Genomic DNA, 21,466 nt, shown 5'->3' with positions numbered 1-21,466 from the left:
TAACAAATATTATTGGATGCCGAATTGACGTCAAATAGGTGCCGATTTGACTAGATGCCAATTTAACCAGGTGCCGACTTGACTTGTACGTTTCAATTCCTCTGCGATCGTTTGCGGTATTTTCTTGAGAAAAACCTATTTTCCATCATCAAAGAGAAGAAGAAACTGCTTGAAAATGATTCTGGAACGCTTCATGATAGTTAAAATAAGTTAAATTCACTCAAAAAACAATTTTAAAACTTGCGATGTTTAAACAGGAAGTTTCAAAAGCACGTGTAAAAAAAGAAATTAACCGGTGAGAGTGGAAATCCGTACATAACAGATATCACTATAGTACGACTTTCAAAGCAAAACAGTTCCATCCTTTTGTAAAACAGTCTTTAATATACCTATCACATTAATGTTTGAAGGGTCTTAAGCTTATTCAAACCATAAAAGTCGGTATGAAACACCAAAACGGAATGAACAATAACCGATTACGTTTTGTAGTTTACAAATTCTAAACTGGTTCCCGTCAAACTACAACACTTTGTCCGAGTGTAGTGGAATACAAGCAGAAACCAGTTAGTTTGTAAACTGGTTCCTGGCTGATTACTACACAATGACCTCTCATGCATAATTAATGATAACACAAGCAGATTCCAGTTTGTATAGAAAATAGTAAATACGAAACCAAGCGCGGTAGGCAGAGAAATGTAATGAAGTTCAGGTCGCCAGTAATGGAACAATGACTGCGTCATTTTCCAAAAATCTAAGTACATGTTTAGATTCAGCATATCAAAGAACCCCAAGAATTCAATTTTGGTTAAAATCAAGCTAAGTTTAATTTTGGCCACTTTGGATCTTAATCTAGACCAACTTGAAAACAGGACCAAAAATTTGGAAACTGAATACACGGTTAGATTTGGCATATCAAAGAACACCAATAATTCATTTTTTGATGAAATCAAACAAAGTTTAATTTTAGACCCTTTTGGCCCCTAATTCTTTGGGACCAAAACTCCCAAAAACAATCCAAACCTTCCTTTTGTGGTCATAAACCTTGATTTAAATTTCATAGATTTCTATAAACTAATACTAAAGTTATTGTTCAAAAACCAAGAAATTGCTTATTTGGGACCTGTTTTTTTACCCTAATTCCTAAACTGTTGGGACTAAAACCAAGTAAATGCTTATTTTGGCCTTTTTTGGCATCTAATTCCTAAATTGTTGGGATCAAAACACCCAAAATCAATCCCAACCTTCCTTTTATTGTCATAAACCTTGTGTTTAAATTTCAACGGACAACAACGACGACGACGACGACGCCAACGTGATACCAATATTCGACCAAATTTTTTTTGATTTTTGTGGTCGTATAAAAACTACTTCATACATATAAACCACACATGGTACAAAAATTTCTTTTGAGGTGCTGACTGAGTGGTGTTACTTTGTAGCTGATTTATCATCCAAGTTGGCTGTGAGCAGGGGAGTAAGTTTTACAACTTAAGACTATGGGGAATACATACAAACGTTTTCTCCTAGAGAATTACTGAGTAGAATGAAACCAAACATGGCATGAATGTTCCTAATGAATTGCCGACCAAGTGCTGTTACTCTGTAGCCAAACCATCATTCAAGATGGCTGCCACCAGGGGACTGAGATTACCATAAGAAATACATACAAATGCTTCTTCTAAAGGAGCACTGAACATGCTGAATGGAATAAAACCAAACATGGAATCAATGTCCCTTCTTAGGTCAGGGGCGTAGCTAGGCCAAAATGATGTGTACGCAATGCCGGGGAAATAAGTCATATGGCGAGGGGTCTGGGGGCCGCTCAAGGCCCCCAGAAGCTCTAGAGTAAATGGTGCAAAATCCTGAATTTTCGCGATTTCCTGGGACTGAAAATGACCTCACAGAAATCTTATTTTCATGAGTAACAAGTCAACTTTTGAAAATACTTAAATTTGAATTTTTTTTTTAGAGAAAATAAAACCTATTATGTGTAGTGGGGAGAGCTTTATATAAGGTATTAATTAAAATATATAGTGCCACCACCATATATTTTAATTGCTACCTAATCAGTCTCAACCTGACTATACATTTACTGAGAGAATCCAAATAGGGTATTTTTATTATTGAGAAAATACATAAATAAATCGAATCACATTTCTCTGTTTTATCTTATAAGAGAACAAGCAGTCTTTCTTTTAGGTTTTAATTCTCAAAGTTAGTTCTGAAAGTCAATGACCATTTCCTTTCCAGTTATCCAAAACCGTGTCTGTTGAAATTTGTTTTTCGTGTTATATGTTCAATAGAACAAGCCCAGATAAACGAATGGATTTCATTGTATTTTTAAGTCGTCTCATGGTACTGAAAGAGTGTTCTATCGTTGTCGTCCAGACCGACATACATGCATATTATATGTTAAGTATTTTAAAGATTCCTGGGTATAAATCCTTGTTTATAACATCATAGTTTGGAAACCTTTAACTATACATTTGTATATAAATACTTTTGAAGTCCCAAAATCTACAAGGAAAAGCTTCAAAACTAAATCTGAGTTCTTTTTATCAACTTCCAAAAACGAGTCTTTTATTTTTACAAAGCAAAGGAAAACAAGCACTTTAAATTTTGCACATGGAGAATAAGCACTTTTAATCTCGAGACACGTATAATTAAATGAACGAGGCACCCATCTTGCATGACCGAACGTAAAATAAAAAAGTAAAAAACACGTTGATCGTAAAAAAAAAACAGCGAATAGGTTGCAAAAATATTACCCTTATATTAATAGAACATCACGTTTTATTTCATCAGTCATTTTGAAATCTTCAGAAAAGATGTCAGGGTAAGGAGGCATAGTAGACGCACTTATTGTATTCTGAAACCCTGAGGACTCAGATATTTTTATTGTTTGCATCAGCAGCACAATCACGATGCTGGTCCCGAAAATGTAAAGAGAAAAATAGTTTCCAGAACGGAATATAGTTACAAAGTGACTACTATAAACATATTTTTACAACACTTTATAATTAATTCTATTACTATAGTAAGCTTTATTCTAACTAGATTTACCATATTTTTATTTTTGTCAAATTTTCGATGTGTACGCAGCTGCGTTTTTGCGTACGGGTTGCTACGCGCCTGTAGGTGCTGATGAAGACGTTAAAAAATGTATCTTTATAGACTGAGATATACTGTAAACTGCGAAAATATTAAGAAAAGAAGATCTACACGTAAGTCAACATGAGCAAAATTCACAATTTATATTTTGTTGGAGTTGTCCTTATAAAGTCATTTTCTACAATTTCAATGAGTTTATTGGTAATTTATGTAAACGTTACTAAAGTCTTCTGTTTTTAATTAAATTACAGCGCCAATTTGGCCTCAACCATTACTACAGTATCTGTTATGATTTTTTAATTGATTTTTGCATGATTTCAAAAACCAAAGTAGAACCAGGTGAGCAACACAGGCTCTTAAGAGCCCATAGTTCTTTATATCTAAGCACCTTTTTGTTCTCTATTCTTAACTTTTTATCCATTTTTCTCTATTTTTTAGTCTGTCAAACAGATATTTACACCATATAGGCATTCAATGCATAACATTTTGTTGACAAACACATCTAACTCATAGTATATTGTACATGAACAATAGCAAAAACCACTACAACTTAATGTGGTCCTATAAAGATAAGATGAACTATTCCAGACAAACATCTACACCTTAATAAAAACAGTCATTTAATATACCAAATATAGTTCACCTACTGCTTACCATGGATCAAAATTTTAGAACACCAGACATATACTTTACTGAATCTAAGACATGAAGTATCAAGGTTTTTCTACCTTCTTAAAATTGAAAATTTTAACAAAGAGCTTGCTTTGCCACTGAAAAGGCATATCTATGTCTCTCATGTCACAGGTCTAGGTACAATAAAACATGTGGAAATAAGTAGCCAACCAAATTCTTTGATACACACATTATTTCATTATAAAAGAACTGTAATTTGTAAAAAACAATAAATGAACACTAAAAATAATTGTAATAATTATAATTTAAGTTCATCTGATTAAATAAATATTTGTAAATTGTTCTCTCCTCTTTGTATTTCATACAACTGTCTGCACTGAGATTGATGGAATTCTTTAACTGGTCAACTCACAACTGAAAAAGATTAAAAACTCAAATTCAATATATATATATGGTGGTGTTTAACGACCTTGACTGGCTATACAGCCCTCGCACGGTCGGCTCGGTGCCCGAAGGCGTTTGGTGAGCTTTATCATATTTTGATGCCATGGGTCAGGAACAAGTAGTGGAGGTCGCAATATGTAGGCCGCCATCTTGGTTTTGGTGAGTTGTTTTTGGTTTGTTGACTATTTATTATTGACTCAAATTCAACACAAATAATCTTGTTTATATACTAAACATACTTCTGTTTAAAGAAAGATCAAGTGACTTTCAACTCTATTAAAGTTTCTGCTCTACTATTGGCATCTGTTCAGTTGCTCATGTCATGCAAAAATCTGTCAAAAAGTCTCATTTTAACCTGTTTCATGTTCTTTAAACATATTAAATTCTATACTAGTTCAATGGCTAAACAAAATTTTCCTTAATTTAAAAAAACTAGCACATCTTAAAAAATATTTAATGGTATCTATGTCTCAGTCTGGAAGAATATGATTTAATTCATTTGAGATGATACTAATAGATCAATACTGTGTTGTTAGTCTTTTTGTTATATATTTTTGTACTTGGTATATATAAGGCGCTGTTTCCAGCTAGGTTAACAGATTAATATTATGTTGTGCTGTTAGACTACAACTGTCTCAGTTTAGGAAGGTTGAGCACCATCCAAAGTTAATAAACATGAATAAAAAACCCTTATATTCTTTCTTGATCAAAGCTAACCTTCCTCTAAGTATCATAATTGTGCTGTCATACAAGTCCTGCATCTTTCAATTTAGTGACTAAATCTTCCACACTCTCCACTTTCTGTCCTGCCTCTCTGACTGGTGGGTCCTCTACACTGACAATCTCCAGTCTTGACGCCACATCTACTCCTAAATCTGCTGGTGTTTTTGATGCCATAGGTTTCTTTTTTGCTTTCTGTTAATTACAGACAATGAGGCATACAATAATGCAGAGCTTTTGCTATACTGAAATCTGATTTTGTTTCTTATACAATTTATATTGCAATATTAAACTTAAATGGGTAATATAGGCAGTGTTCTAATCATTTTTTTTAAAAAGTGTCTTAAAATTAGAAAGTTTTCTCTAGATAAATTAGGAAAGACCTTACAATATACAGTATTTTCGAGGAAGGTGATTTTTCACAACCTTCCAGTTATTGTCCAGTATCAATAGCAAGTTGTATAGGAAATACACAAATATTATTGAGTATGAAAAAAAATCAATCAGGAAAACAGGTATTTTATGTATATTTGTCCCATTCTTAATTATCATTTCACAGATGTATGGTCTAATGCAGAAATTCCATTAAAAATCAGCAAGCTTGTCACTGATTAAACTAATGGTTGTTAACCATTAATAAATTTTGAAGCATTTGGAGAAGACCACAAGTGTGGGAAAACTATGTGTCTGATAAATATTGATTCTATGAACAAATGGCCAGAGAACACAGTTATTTCGCAATCCATTTCTTTAGACAATAAATGGAAATTAAAACAAGAATGTGTCCTCAGTACACGAATGCCCCACTCGCACTATCATTTTCCATGTTCAGTGGACCGTGAAATTGGGGTAAAAAGTCTAATTTGGCATTAGAATTAGAAAGATCATATCATAGGGAACATGTATACAAAGTTTGAAGTCGATTGGACTTCAACTTCATTAAAAACTACCTTGACCAAAAACTTTAACCTGGAGCGGGACAGACGGACGGACGGACGAACAGACGGACGGACGGACGCACGGACGCACAGACCAGAAAACATAATGCCCCTCTACTATCGTAGGTGGGGCATAAAAATCCCATTAACACTTTAATAATAATTTTACAAAGTGGTTGTAGTGCTTTTAAGACAAATTGTATCAAAATCATTGAAAACTTCATCAGCTCGAACTCAAGTATGGAAAATTTTATGATGAGAGTTAAGGGGGCCTTGAATTATTTTGACAGCTTCCGAAATACTTGGTTTTTTATAACCTTTTTCAGCTGGACCAAATCACTACTTCACTTTAAAATTTATGAACCAAATTTGTTTACAGCGTAGTTTCATCTCCCTTCTTGCTATTTGAGGCATAAGGCATGAAGAAATAAATTTGGAGAAAGTATTAAAAAAATGGCTAGTAACACACTGCCAATACTAGGGACTATATTCGTAAACAATGAAAATCAAGGAATGATAACTGTGTTCCTTAACCAGTAGTGGCAATTCAAAATTTTCAAAAATAAATTAATTCCACACAGTGGGCCTTACTTTCTCTAATTATATAACATCATGCAATAAATGTCAAACATTCTTACCATAATATTCGGTAAGGTAGCATATCTTGGTTCATTTAATCGTAAATCTGCAGTTAAAACGGCTGGCAATTTGACTTTGATTGTTTCTAAACCTCCATCTATTTCTCTAACTACTGTTAAATCTCCATTATTCTTTTCTACCTTGGATGCAAATGTTGCCTAGAAAAATATTATAAATAATCTCGGTAATGAGTATACATGTATTTACAAGTCATATGTTACAGGTCTGCAAATTTACTGACTTAGTACTTTCTGGCTACACAAATATGCACAGGTCTTAAATCAAATTCTTCATATTCAAATTAAAATATCCATTTAAAGCATAACAAATATTATAAGAGCTGCATAATTGATAGAAATTACATTTTTGATATCAATATCAAACAAAGTTATGTAGAGTTTTTTATCAGAAGAAAAAGAAGACAAAATTCAGTTAAAAGTCAAAAATTAATTTTATTTTTATCAGATAAATTATTTCAATTTTAGACTTCATTGAGATCTCTGGGTGGTTGGGTGGTGGGGGAAAAGGGGGGGGGGGGGGGTACACTTGCACCTTTTCTTTATAATTTTAATAACAAAAATACATACCCTATCATATATTTTTTTACCAAAATATACCTATGACTATCATGCTAATGCTATTTCATTGACAAATATGAGTTATATTTATGATTTTAGTTTGAATCTCATCTAACAAAAATCAACACCTGATTAGTTTCAGATACTTATGATTCAATCGACAACTTTGTTATATATTATATCTTTAATTCAAGACCTTATCACACTTCATAAAGCTGGTAGAAATAACCTATTCCAGCAGCTAATCCCTACAGCTCACTTCATAGTAAGTGCCCACTCCCCCAGTAATCTTGAGTTTATATGTGGACAATATAAAAAAATCTAACAAAAGTTTAAATATGACCAATCTAAAATGGTTTACCTGTGGCCAATCTAACAAAGCAGCTGTCATCTGTCCTGTCTGGTTACAATCGTCATCTATAGCCTGCAAAATATATGTATCTAATTTTGATATACTGGTAGTCATGCATTCCTCTGTCTCCAAATAGCCTACTGTAAACCAACTTAATTTTGCAAGCTATTTATTTTCTTGACTTTGGCGAGTAGAAAAATAACATGAATATAAATCGTCGTGAATATGATAAACTTAGATCTCTTCTTATTTAAAAACATCAAGTTAATTAAAAAATCGTGAACTTAAGTCTCCACGAAGTCGACCTGAAAGTGCTAAACGCGAATTAAAGTATCCGCGAAAATAAGTTGGTTTACAGTATGTCATTCAACATTCAAATAATGTACTTTTTAAAATATTTGTTTCAGAATATGAAGATCAAGTTGAGTGAGGGTTTCAACAAAATCTATGGTATAAGTATAAAGTTATGTCACACCAAAAAATTAACAAAATCTGTTTAACCTTATGGAGCTTTATAAGCCGTTTTGTTTAACACCATATATTGCAAAAAAAATCAAATATTTTTGGATATCCTGAAATTGAACTATTGAGGTCCTAAAATATTTTAAAAGTTGAGGTCCTGACTAATTTATGGATATATTCTGAATTTTGAATTAAGTTGGACCATAACACTACAGGGAGATAACTTTGTGAAAATCAGCTGAATGTTTTAATCAAGTTCTATTGTTGATAGTTTTTAAATAAAAGTAGTTATTTCTGTATTTTTTAGGATTAGATTTCAATATAGTTGGTTTTAGTGGATTGGGAAACAAGTTTTGCAACTTATATTAATCCCTTTTTACTTTGCAGGTGGGAGTGCTGCCTTGTAGCTACATTAGCCTGCTCTTTTTCGAAATTTACAAGGGTGTCTTTAACGGGCAAGAGATATGGCTCTCTAGATTGATATGACCAGTAATTAGGTTAATGAGATAACTTAAATTACAATGTAATACATGTTGATATCTATCCATGAATGTATTTTTATATACAATAAAAATCTTATAGTTATTTACCTGTTTCCCAACTATTACTATGTCAGCTTTTTCATCCTGTGCAATTTTTGCTAAGAATTTGGAAACGTGAATTGGTTGTAAAGTTTCATAATCTTTAGGATCTATGTTAACATGTATGGCTCTGTCAGCTCCCATGGCTAGTGCAGTTCTTAATGTTTCCTGAAATATTTAAAAAAAATCTTAGTCCATCAATACTTCAAGCATGTTAATCTTCAATAGGCTTACCCACTTTTGAGTCCATTATCATGAATTTTAAGAAGGTTTAAAATTTGCAGACATTGAAATATGAAATCAAAGTATGTCATGCAATCTTCAAACGCTATTTCAATTTGTACTGTATATTGGAACAGCAAAAGTTATCAAAGGCTTATGATATAAATTAAGTATGCCAGATACTTCTACACAAGGCAAGTTAGTGACTAGTGACCATCATATCAATTGAAAACTTAAAGAGCACAGGAAAAAGAAAATTCTAATTTTTTTTAAAAGATAATTTATTGAACAAAGATAAGTGTGTATCTCTTTATTGATTAACATTTTAATTCTTTTAAACAAATTCTGACTTGGATAAAAGTGAAGTGTTATTCTTTATTTATTTGTAAGGTAGATATTTCCTTCATAGATCACATGGCTCAATAAATTCCTATGAGTGTATTCCATCAACTAATTTTACATGAATCATCATTGAAATATATATTAAGATCATAATGGATCATGAAAATCTAGGACAACTGACCTCAACACTAAGAGACGCTTTCAGTTTTACACCTATAGTCATGCATATTTTAAATTCTGTAGCAAAATGTTACCATTTTGTACACTGAAAACATTTTGAACATTATAAGGAAATCTGTGATTGGTTGATTTTTGTTTGCTTTACAACAAGTGGTAAGGACAATATATGTACAATTAATGATTCTTATGATACATTACAAAATACAAACTTAGAAATTTGTTCGATACATTTTGTGTCAGAAGAGTAACACATTCTATAAAGATAAAATAATGAATTGTTAGCTTAAAAATCAGGGGAATTAACATAAACACATGGCAACTATGTTATCCTACATAAACATGATAAAAATTCAGATGTACAGATCTGTTAATTAAAACTATCATCATTCCTTGCAAGTTTACTGTCTCTAACATTTAGTTTGCTAAACATGCTAAGTATTAGACCGTTGGTTTTCCTGTTTGAATGGTTTGACACTAGTAATTTTGGGGCCCTTTATAGCTTTTTGTTTGGTGTGAGCCAAGACTCTGTGTTGAAGGCCGTACATTGACCTATAATGGTTTACTTTTATAAATTGTTATTTGGATGGAGAGTTGTCTCATTGGCACTTACACCACATCTTCCAATATCTAAGTAGTAATTTTATATTTATGCCTGATAATCATATTTGACCTAACTCATTTAACTCATATGTAAACAGACCTGACATTGCTTTGGTCCACATGACACAGCTATCACTTCTGATGCTATTTTCTTTTCTTTAAGTCTAACAGCTTCTTCTATAGCTATTTCATCAAATGGGTTCATACTATGTTTGACTCCATCAGTTACCACACCAGTTTTATCTGGCTTCACCCGAATCTATTCAAATAAAAAGAATGCATGACTGTTATCATTCATATGAAACATTGAATTACAAATTTTACCTTGCTTACATAACTTTTGCTCTTTACATATTTATATTCCAAAAAAGTATTCCTGCAAATCACTGTATAATTATGTTAGATTCATATAATAAACACCAATGTACTTAAAGTTGAAGTGGAATGTGTCAGTAACAGTGATTTTTATCCTGGTAAGGACCTCTTTCCTTTTGGTAAGAAGTACACCAGCATAAAAATTCAATGATGGATTTTCCATAGGGTATTATTTCCGTAATAAACATGCTGATGTGAAGTGTAGTAGATTAAATCAGAAATGATGTATTCCTCTATTTATCAATGAATAAATCTGTGTTACAAGACAATAATAAGCCTACTGACCGTAGAGAACTTACATGACTTAAATTCCTTTTGGAGTCACTCAATATCACTAACCATACAATATCGGTTTTAATGCTAATCAAACCTAATCTAAGTTGGTTGTCAAAACTTCGATTGAAACTTCCTTCAGTTTCATACACATGGTATTAAAAATGGTTCTCCATTTAATCCTAAGAAACCACAAAATATTGATCTTAATTCAATTATCAAGCAACAACATGAACAATGCTCTGGAACAGCAAGAGTGATGAAGAAAATGAACTCAACCTGTGCTTCTCAGAAACAGTCCTTCAAAATTTCAATGAATTTGAAAAAGGGATTTTCCATTTATTATCCAAAATTCACAAGTTTGAATTTAAACTCTGGAATTGTGAAAATGAAAAAGACAATCATGACAATAGCTTAACCTATCCTTCATGTCCTTAGAGATTTAATACATTACATTAAAATGACAATTTCAAAAAAGTGGTTCTCTATCATATGGAAGCTCCAAAAAGTGACTAATGGTCACAAACCTATATGAGGATTCCTATGTAACCTCTACTCTGTCAGCTGCGATATATATCATGAAATAAAAACAAAGGAGGAGATAACTCTTTCAATTAATACTCTGTCCAAACAACTGAAGAGAAAATAGTTTGACCTCGGAAAAAATTGTCATAGAAAGCTGATTGAAGTTAATAAGAAATCAATATCAATAACAATTGTAAAGAAATTGGCTATGAATACGAATACAATTCAAATCTTTCATTAATTGAAAGTGAAATGATTTGATTTTGGCACTCATCTCTGATTAGACTTGAAATAAGGTAGCCATATGGCAAGCATCCTGTGCTATTCTAACATTTGTATTTTGATGCCTTTAAAGATTTTGTTGGATTAACTTCATTAACATGATTAAAGATTAGTACAGGCTGTTTTAGAGTTGCAGCATAATGATAATGCAGGATTTTGCATCACTTATATGTATCCTGCTAGGGCCCTCCAGGAACTCTAGAATCATCTGCCAGGAACCTAAATATGCAAAGTTGACACTTACACAAAGAGATCCTGTTCCATTTCCCATGTTTAGTGTATGTGCTTCACTTTAGGCCATGGGCATAGCTGGGGGACTATTGTACTTATTCTATTATTATTCTTAGTATAAATTATTATAGTCCCAGGACAAAAACTATAGGCTATAGCTACAATTTTCATGCCACTGAATACAGAGACTTTTGTGTGACATGTCATTTCATTACTTTATCGTTTATACATTTACATATTAGCCCATTTGTGAAATTAATATGGTCTTTTATGTAATTGATGATACTTAAGTCATTTGTAAGTGTAAGCTCTAAATAAAAAAGTGGTAAAGGTTAAACTTTAACAAAAAAATAACATGTTTAACCAAACGCTTGTTACATATTTTTTAACATATTTTGTAAAAAGTTGTCCTGACTATTTAGACTGCTATGAATATTTCCTATAGGGTGACAATATCTTACTTTAACAGCATAATCTATAACTCTTTTGCAACCAACTAACACTCTCAGTGCTGACATTTTGACCTTTGAACCGGGAGAATTTATTGGAGCCCTAATAACGACAACTTTAATTTTTATTGTAATGGATAAATCGTCAATAAAATTACACTGTTAAAAATAAAGTTATTAGAATTTCAATTAAACTTTACCACACCAAGCAAACTAAAGTTAAAAAAAAAAAGAATAAAGGTTATAAAAACATTTGAATAATAAGTTATCCTTTGTATAACTTTTGTGGTTTTCAAAGACAGAAGAGTTTGGCAAAGAATCATGTGAAATGTGAAAATGTAAATGTTGATATAAAAAAGACCTGCTACTAAGTGTCAATGTTTAGGAACAAACAGTTTTCGAATTAAATGAAAAAAGAAACCTTTTTTCAGTAACATGTATACCGGAATATGATTTTTTAAACTCAATGACAATGTTGTATACGACAACTCGTACTCAACCAACTCGTACCCTATTTTTATCAACTCGTACCTATGCTTTATTTGATATTATTTATAGATAAACGGACAGAAAGTCACAGGACAAAAAGTCACAGGACATAAAGTCACAAATTTGATAGGACAAAAAGTCACAAATAATTTGTTGACAATTATTTGAATATATATATAAGAGAAATATTTTGAAATATTTACTTTTATAAATACATATATTCATATAAATAAAATGATATATAAATTATATATCATTTTATTCTGGTATCACCTAAGTTGGACAAAGGTATACAGAAAAACACATTAGTTTACATTACATTGCATATATGTAGTATTGTACATTTGTTGAGGAAGCATTAAATATGAGTTTTTTACAACAGTATGATCAGTATAGCCGACAGGTTAACATCAGAGAGAATCCAGTTTGTCATTTATAATTCTAATAAATTGGCACAATTTTCGAAGTTTAGATTTCTGTTTTTGGTTCATAATAGCATTAAATTTTAAAACATTAAAGTTTGTTAGTCATTTCTTGTCAATAAGTAGTGTTCTATCTGTTAAGAGACTGCTGCATTCCATTACATAGTGGTATTCGTCACCTATAGCAACTCTGCACAACGGACACTTTCTCTGTTCTCGGGGAATGTTTTGCCATCTACCATTTTCAATCGGCAGTTTATGGTTCATTGTCCTAAACCGCGACATTGTTATTACATCTTTATCATCAAGTACGTTAAGGTAGTGTTCGAAATTGTGTGATGTCTTGCATAGGCGATAATTCAGGGCTTTCGGCGAATCGTTTACCTTTCCTGACCATGACTGTGTAAACTGATCTTCTAGTCTTTGTTTAATTATCGATTTAATGTTAGGTGATGTGTTTTGGAATGACCATAAGTAAGAGAATCCACAATTGTCTAGAATACTTTTCATCTTGTCTAACGATGGCGATCGAAATGTTGTTTCTTGTGCTAACATGAAAAGGTATCTAAACATTGCAACATTATTAAAGTTTAGGAAATGTGTCATTATACTTGAAAAATCAAGATTTATTTAATTCTAATCAGGCAAAAGATATATTTCTTGGCACCATGAAGCCATTTAAGTGCCAAACCACTTTGACATTTTGTTTTTTTTAGCAATTATTTGATCATCTTTGATATATTTTTGATAAATTTTGTTAACAAAGTTGGTTTATATACAATAGCTCAAGAAAAGTAGAAATAAGTGGTTTTTATTCAAAGAAAATAATTAGAAAAAATGAATTGTGACTTTTTGTCCTGTGACTTTCTGTCCTACATTCTTATATTTAAAACTATTATGATTGCATCTTACAAACAATGAAAGTTTTTTTTTCATTTATATGTTGCTATATAATGATATACGAAAGAAAGTGACAACAACTATGCATATAAATAGAATGTAGGACAGATAAAAAAAAAAAAAAATCTTGGCTAGTAATTTATGTCAAAAATATTACATCATCATTTCCCAATCTCAAAAGAAACCCTGTGTGTGATATTTTGCTTTAATCATAATAACTCTTTAATGCAGAGCTGAGTATGTTATGATGTAGTTCTGATGAATTGGATGAATTGTCCTTTAGAATATAAATCTCTCAATTACTCTGTAAATCTGTTTTCTTAAGGGTATATTTTTTGTTTGAATTACCTCTGGTACTATGTGGTAATGTTTGATATTTCATGGGATAAACAAAGTACTTTGAAAAATGCTACTGCATACAAAATTCAACAATAAAATATTATTTTTATAAAAATTTATTTTTTGTAAGACAGACATCAGTTATATCAAATTATTTCTGAATCATGTCCCAATTTCATTAATTTAAATTCCCAAGAGAAATTGCTATGGCTGCTGTCTTGTGAGAACTCAACTGTAACAGTATTAAAAGAGTTGTGTATATTCCTGGTTAAACACTGCAAATAGCAGATTAATATTACATGTTTCGCAAAATTAGCTATTGTTGAGGGGGGATAGGACCTTTATCGGGACTCCGGGATCAGGTGTTTTTAAGCTCGGGATTTCGGGATTGACCCTTTGGGATTCGGGAATTCTTTTTTTATTTTATTTCCGGATTTACTTTATTTAAATTTGGGACCTCTGGATTTCGTGTTTTTAAGCCCGGGATTTTGGGATCAGGACCCCTCCTACATTTTTTCCTATCCCCCCTCATTGTTGTTATTTAAAATAATATTTGTTAATTGACAGGATTCAGTTTCTCTATTTATTTTGTTCATCTGCTTCTGACACGGGAAGGATTGCTGTTATTGCCTATCTCAATCAACAGTATATCCTTGAGCACCGTCCCTTGGTGTCTCTTGCAGATGAACAAATTTCCATCTTTATAGATAATAATTTAAGTCTGTTCAAACTTTATTATTAATATTTTTTTATTTGTGCACTGCTGGACAATTAAATAATAATGGTTAAAAGGATGGAAGGAAGGAAAAAAAAGTACTTTTAATGTATTTTTGTTATTAATGCTATTTTCATTTGTTTCTTATAATATCTGTCACGTTATATACTGTACAATGTCTCATGTTTGTTGCTTATACTATCATAATTGCTAATTGTAAATGCCCCTTGTGGGACCCTTATTGGAAAAATAAAATATTTGATTTGATTTTTATTTTTTAAATATTTTCCATTTCATGCATATGTCATTTGTTTTATATTTCTAGGTGTTGGTGCAGCTTGAAAATAGAAGAATAAAGATTGATTATGTCAGGAAGCTTATTTGGGAAGATTGCCTTCTATCCAACGTTGTATTATAACAAACTTATGACAAAGATAACAAACAGACAATGGTACAACAGAATTGATGAAACAGTGGTATTGGGTGCTCTCCCCTTGAAGGAAAATAGTAAAAAGGTATAACCATCGTTAGTGCTTTCCCCTTAATAGAAATTATAAAAAACAGCCATATTGATTTCTCCCCCTTTGAGGATTTAAAAAAAATGTTGCACATCTAATGCAAATTTTGCTGTTAAGCAAAAATATATATAAAATAAACCCACCCCAAAACCAAAATTTCAAAATACAGCTTCTTAATACTATGATACATTGGAAAACACACAATCTGTGAACACCCATGGGAACATTCTAAATAGGCATCATTTGAACTGCAATGATTTTTCTTTTAAAGGGTGATGATGCAGATACACTTGATATACTTTTAACTTGATAACAAATTTTACCATGTTTATGTCTGCTTTTTTTCTGGCAAGTGCAGAAAGTACAAGATGTGAGACATCCAGCAACAGTCACTGCATAAACCATTTGTGTTAAGCTTTATATTTTAGACCGTTGAACTAGAAGACCTAGATGCTTAATATTTTTTATGCAGATACCTCTGTTAACTAGTTTATATCTGTCATTTGTCCACTGTCCTTGACCTCATTTTCATAGTTCAGTAACTGCTTGAAATAAAATGATTTTTTCAAACTACATTTTGTATATATGGGTAATTTCAACGTCTATAGGTTTATCAGGTTCAGTACACCCGACTTTTACCTTTTTTCAGTGGATGTGTAACCAAGGTTAAAGGTAGGTGAAGTCCTTATCCCAAATACTGTTGGCAAAAGGTCAAATTTATTTGATGTATGGAATTTTGTTAGGGGTATATGTCTGACTCTGACTGACAGATTTCATCTGACCTTGACCTCAATTATATGGTTCACTACGGTAAACAATATTAAGTATTTGTGTTTGGTCTATATCTCAAATGCTATAAGCTATAGGTCAAGACTCAACTCTATTTGATTATGGACATTGGACTGAACAAAATTATTGATTACGAAAGGACTAAATTAGAAAAAGATAATAAACAACAAATGAAATTTGTGAATTGATTGATAGTAAAGAGTATATGCATGTCCAACTGACAGATTTCATCTGACCTTGACCTCAATTTCATGGTTCATTGAACAATGTTTAGTTTTCATGGTTTTGTCTATTTCTAAGATACTATAAGCAATAGGTCAACTCTACATGTATGTTGTCAAGGACATTGGACTGTACAAAATTATTAACTACAAAGACTACAATGAAAAATGATAATAAAGGAACATGTCACATAAAAAAAGAAGATGTGGTATGATTGCAAATGAGACAACTTTCCAAAGAGACCGAAATGACACACAGATTAACAGCTATAGGTCACTGTACGGCTTTCAACAATGAACAAAGCCCATACTGCATAGTCAGCTGTAAAAGGCCCCGAAATGACAATGTAAAACATGCAAACGAGAAAACTAAAGGCCCTATTTATGTACAAAAAAAGAATGAAAAACAAAAAGGTAAAACATAAACAAATGACAACCACTAAATTACAGGCTCCTGACTTGGGACAGGCACATACATAAATACAAACATGTTAGCGGGATCCCAACCCTCCTCTAACCTGGGACAGTGGTATAACATGTACAGTACAACATAAGAATGAGCTATAAAAATCAGTTGAAAAGGCTTAACTCATTAGATGGACAAAAATACAAGTAACGTGGCCGACAACAACAACAAAATACACTAGGTACAAATCTGAGAGTACTCAAAGTTAATTGACAGCTAGTTCAAAGTCACTAACAACTAATAAAAAAATCATGCATTTAAGACTAAACTATCAATCCATACACATCCAACATCCAATAACTTTTGTGAAAAATAATCTGTATTCTTTCTTTTAACTTTTACAGCTTGTTGAAGATGAAAATATTAAAGGTGTGATTAGTTTGAATGAAGACTGGGAAATGAAAGGCATGATTCCAACAGAAAAGGTATGATTTATCAGTTTCTTTCTTTTCTGTATATTAGCATGATCAGTATATCTGGAATTGTTCAAAACTGCCTTTACATTTTAGGGTTAAGTACAACTGCATTTATTCAGGTGGGTCTTTTGTTTGACTAAGAAACATGTTTGATATTCAGAACTGTCTTAGCTTATAACTAAAATGTCCTATTTTGAATTTGTAAAAAAAAACAAATTACCGTCTTTTGGTATGTATAGCGCGCATTGATGTATTGTGCGCACCCCCTTTCTGGTCCAAGAAACGAGAGAAAAAAAGTTTCTTGTTCGTATAATACTCCTAGACATTTTCGGAAAAGTTACAGCTCCAAAATCGGCAAACAGGAAGTTTTCGGTAAACAGGAAGTTTTTTAAATGGACACCAATGTCGGAGAATTCCGTGCGGAATACTTAATTTATATGAAATTAAAAGTATTCTAACAAATGAATAAGAATTTTAATAGATTGAGATAAATATTTTAATCCAAATTTAATAAATGGTTTGAGTATCAAGGACAAGATTAAATGTCCAAATTATTGTTCTGATTCAAACAATTTAATAATAATTACGAATCAGTTTAATAATTATAATTAATGTCATTAGTGCTGTAATAAATTGTTAAAATCTCATTGTTTTCATTTTTTGTTTGATGATTCTAGCTGTTAATCCGGATTATCACACCTCAATCAACAGGTCTAATCGATGTCAAAACAATTCAGTGACAGGTTGACCTTGTTCCTAATTAAATTTGTTCAGGTGACAATTATGGGATTATCATGTTTTCAATCATTATTTCTTGAACAGTTTTTAAAAGTTTAAAAGTTACAAAGTAAAAACGTATTTACAAAAATAAACTTCTCATAGAGTAAATCATCACTTTACAATACTTTGTATTAAGTCACATGACTGACCCACGTGACTTGCGATCACCTGATCAATACATTAGAAAAAATGGTGGTTTATATTTTCAAAACGAGCGTGGTTTATTCAATTTTCATACACTTTTCTTCAACTCTCTATGATGAACACATACCAAAACAGTAAGTTATGACAACAAGGAACATAGAGGCTAATTTAATCGACAGCAAAAGCTTTATTGTGTCTTTATTAAGACTTGGCAAATTTCCGGATTGCGAAACAGATGGACAAATTTACACAATAAACGTATCAACAAAGATATAGAATGTATTTTATTTGAATAAAACATGACAAATCAAGAACAATACGATACATATTACAATTATAACATGTAAAACATAAAAACAATCTAGGTTTTAGCAAAAATATTCCGTACTCTTAACTTCACTTGGAAATTTCTTTGTCGGAGTTTGGACCTGAAAAAAAGACTAAGAAATTGTTTGTAGTCGTGTATAACACGCACCCCTCTTACAAGAAACATGACCTAGGGTATAAATGTGCGCGTTATACATACCAAAAGACGGTAAGCTTTCTTCGTGTATCAAATAAAAAAAAAAGAAATAGATCATAAAGAGTGGCCTGAAAAAAAATTCTTATTTTATATTTGTTGCAGTTTTTTCCCGCCCCTGACACATTTTTTGTTTTATAATTCGTGAAACAAATATGTAACCAAATTACAAGAGCTGTTATGTTTAGCATTAAAAGATATATAAAGGGTTAAAACTGTTGAAATAAAATAACATTTATTCCTAAATATATTGAAACTTAGTTAAAACGTTATTTAGAAATCTGTACATTTAAATTATGACGATTGACTTTTATGAAACTAGAATTTAAAAATTTGGTGTATAACTATTATCATCATTATATTTGATTTAACTGTTGATTCATTTGTTAATCTGTATTCAAATTTTTGTTGATTGAGGAAAAAAAAAAAATTTCGCCAAAACTTGGTTTCATGCTTCTGCCAAAGTCTGCATACAAGACTATAGGAAATGTGTACTCCCTTGAATATTTAAATCTGTTGTTAAACTATACTTGTGAAATCATTGAAAATTGTAATTCCATGATTATTAATGCATCTACAGTAATCAAATGACTTTTATTTACAGGAATGGAAGGATCTTGGTGTGGACCAGTTATTTCTACAAACAGTGGATTATGTAGGGACCCCTACCCAGGAGAATATTAACAAAGCTGTACGTTTTATTATGAAATACAGAAAGAGAGAAGAGAGTGTATATGTCCACTGTAAAGCTGGCAGAACCAGAAGTACAACTATTGTAGCATGTTATTTGGTTTATGTAAGTGGGAATTGACAATTTATTTGAACACTGCTTAAAATTATATTGTGCATTGAACACTCCTTCAAATGATATTTGTATAAGTGCTGCTAAACTAATATTTTAAAGTAGTATTCATTTCAAAATTATACAGGTAAATGCACCAGATTACATAGAGAGAAAGAAGCAATTTAGATTAGATAAATCATATACTGTAAAAGCAGAAATTTTCACGGAGGATTTAATTTCGATTATTTCATGGAAAGATTATATCCACGAAATTGAAAACCCCAGGAAAATTTAACCTACATATAAAATCACTACCATTTACTGGAAACCACGAAATTAAATCCCCATGACATCTTACATAGAGACAAAACCACGAAAATTAATGTTTCTACAGTAGTTTTTTGCATTGCTTAGTCACTAATTGTATGCTTAATTATCTCCACTTATTGACTACTCGGAAGCTTTACTTTATTTAGTTAATAAGTATCTCCCAAAATGCCTTTCCTGACATATAAAAAGAAGTGATTTTTGTTGTTTTTCACTTTTTTGTTATAATTTATCTACTAAAACTTTTTTAAAAACAAAAAAATAAAATAAAATACAGAAATTAATGCATATACTAGTATTTGTTATTGTGAATTGCCAATTACTGGTAAAATGCAAAAAAGTCCAATTAATGCAATTCCAAAAACATTGTGAAGGAACTCACGACTAATATTATTAATGAAAATTTTTGGTTAAGTATTACATGAAATGCAATTAAAACCCTATTTTACTGACTTGATATCTTAAAATTTTCTGGTACCTTTTTGATACACAATATATAGTGCATTGATCATAACATTCTTTACATCCTATCCATGAACATTTTCAGAAATTTATCACTGTAATATATGCTCAGATATTCCAGTCACAAAATGATGCTACGCCTATCAAGAAAATTACTTTACTTTTGCAAGGTGCAGGAATCTAATATCTGTTCTTAAAAAAAATTATGTCATTGTTAAGTCATCTTTAAAAATTAGAGTTATCTCCCATTGTCCTAAATTAGAGTTGAATCAACTACAACCAATGCTTTATTCAATGCAATATTTATTAATTTTACTTTTCACTGATAAATTAAAGCAATCTTCACCATTCAGTGCTTACAAGCACTTTGATTATTATTTTGAACCAGATAATTTTTCGCATCAATGAAAATATCACAATAATTTCTAATTTAACACAGTGAGTGTTCCTGTTTGATCTTTTTAAATCTTTAACAACTGGGTAATTTAGAGCAATTTTCTATCTATATACGATTGACTTAATATGTATTTGTGTAACTGTTTCATATATTTCATAAATTTTAATAATTTTCCATTTCTCATTTTACAGGTTAATAAATGGACACCTGAAGAAGCTGTAGAGTTTATTAAAACTAAGAGATCTCATGTGTGGTTACGTGATAAACAAATTCAGTCCATTCATACTTACTTTGAAAACTTGAACTCATTTTCTGAAAATACTGCAGGGTCTTGATATTGCAGGATCAATTTATCTTATTATTTCTATGGACGATTTATTGTGTGTTGATTGGTCGAGATTTTGCTTACATTGGCAGAATTTATTACATTTGCAGTTTTATAAATGCCGAAACTTATTATCATGTTATAATATGTATGAATTGTTTTTAGAATGTTTACCTGTATCTTGCCTGTGATGATTGAATTATGTTTAATGCTTGGAAGTGAGCTCAATTCTCTATAGCTGAAGACTTTTAAAGGACAAGGTTCACTAATGGCACAAAATGGCCTAAAATATCAACTTTATCATAAAACACCAAAAAGGTCTCAATTTGGTTCGTAAATGGGTCTATTTCAAAAGTATAAATGCTAAATATATCAGTTCTTTTCATTAGACTACAAGATGTTCGCCAAAGTAAGCTCATTTTGGACATTTTGTCAAAATATGATTATTTTGTGCATTTTTCAAACCTAAAAGCTTTTGAAACACCTTGGCCGCCACCTATGATCCAGAATGTGTT

General features: G+C 31.3%; 2 protein-coding genes across 3 annotated transcripts; one reads left to right on the top strand and one right to left on the bottom strand.

Annotated features, from left to right (window-relative positions):
- Nucleotides 1–3,958: 3,958 nt before the first annotated feature.
- On the bottom strand, nt 3,959–12,106 carry LOC139523323 (electron transfer flavoprotein subunit beta-like). The gene is made up of 7 exons (XM_071317199.1): nt 11,950–12,106; nt 9,903–10,061; nt 8,468–8,626; nt 7,425–7,487; nt 6,485–6,643; nt 4,906–5,103; nt 3,959–4,158 (listed from the first exon to the last, which is right to left on the bottom strand). The coding sequence occupies exons 1-6, from the start codon at nt 12,004–12,006 to the stop codon at nt 4,933–4,935; spliced, it is 768 nt and encodes a 255-aa protein (XP_071173300.1). The 5' UTR covers nt 12,007–12,106; the 3' UTR covers nt 3,959–4,158; nt 4,906–4,932.
- A 75-nt stretch (nt 12,107–12,181) lies between these two features.
- On the top strand, nt 12,182–21,327 carry LOC139523324 (phosphatidylglycerophosphatase and protein-tyrosine phosphatase 1-like). Of its 2 annotated transcripts, XM_071317200.1 has the most exons (5): nt 12,182–12,275; nt 15,128–15,317; nt 17,141–17,221; nt 19,261–19,452; nt 20,818–21,325. In XM_071317200.1, exons 2-5 carry the CDS (start codon nt 15,168–15,170, stop codon nt 20,959–20,961), a joined length of 567 nt encoding a protein of 188 aa, XP_071173301.1. In that variant the 5' UTR covers nt 12,182–12,275; nt 15,128–15,167; the 3' UTR covers nt 20,962–21,325. The 2 variants fall into 2 exon arrangements, with proteins under 2 accessions (XP_071173301.1, XP_071173303.1); XM_071317202.1 differs by lacking the exon at nt 12,182–12,275 and having other exon boundaries at nt 20,818–21,327.
- Nucleotides 21,328–21,466: the final 139 nt, after the last annotated feature.

This window comes from Mytilus edulis, chromosome 5 (assembly GCF_963676685.1).
Source record: "Mytilus edulis chromosome 5, xbMytEdul2.2, whole genome shotgun sequence".
In the NCBI taxonomy this organism is placed as follows: domain Eukaryota; kingdom Metazoa; phylum Mollusca; class Bivalvia; order Mytilida; family Mytilidae; genus Mytilus; species Mytilus edulis.
This window is presented reverse-complemented; position numbering and strand designations above follow the sequence as displayed.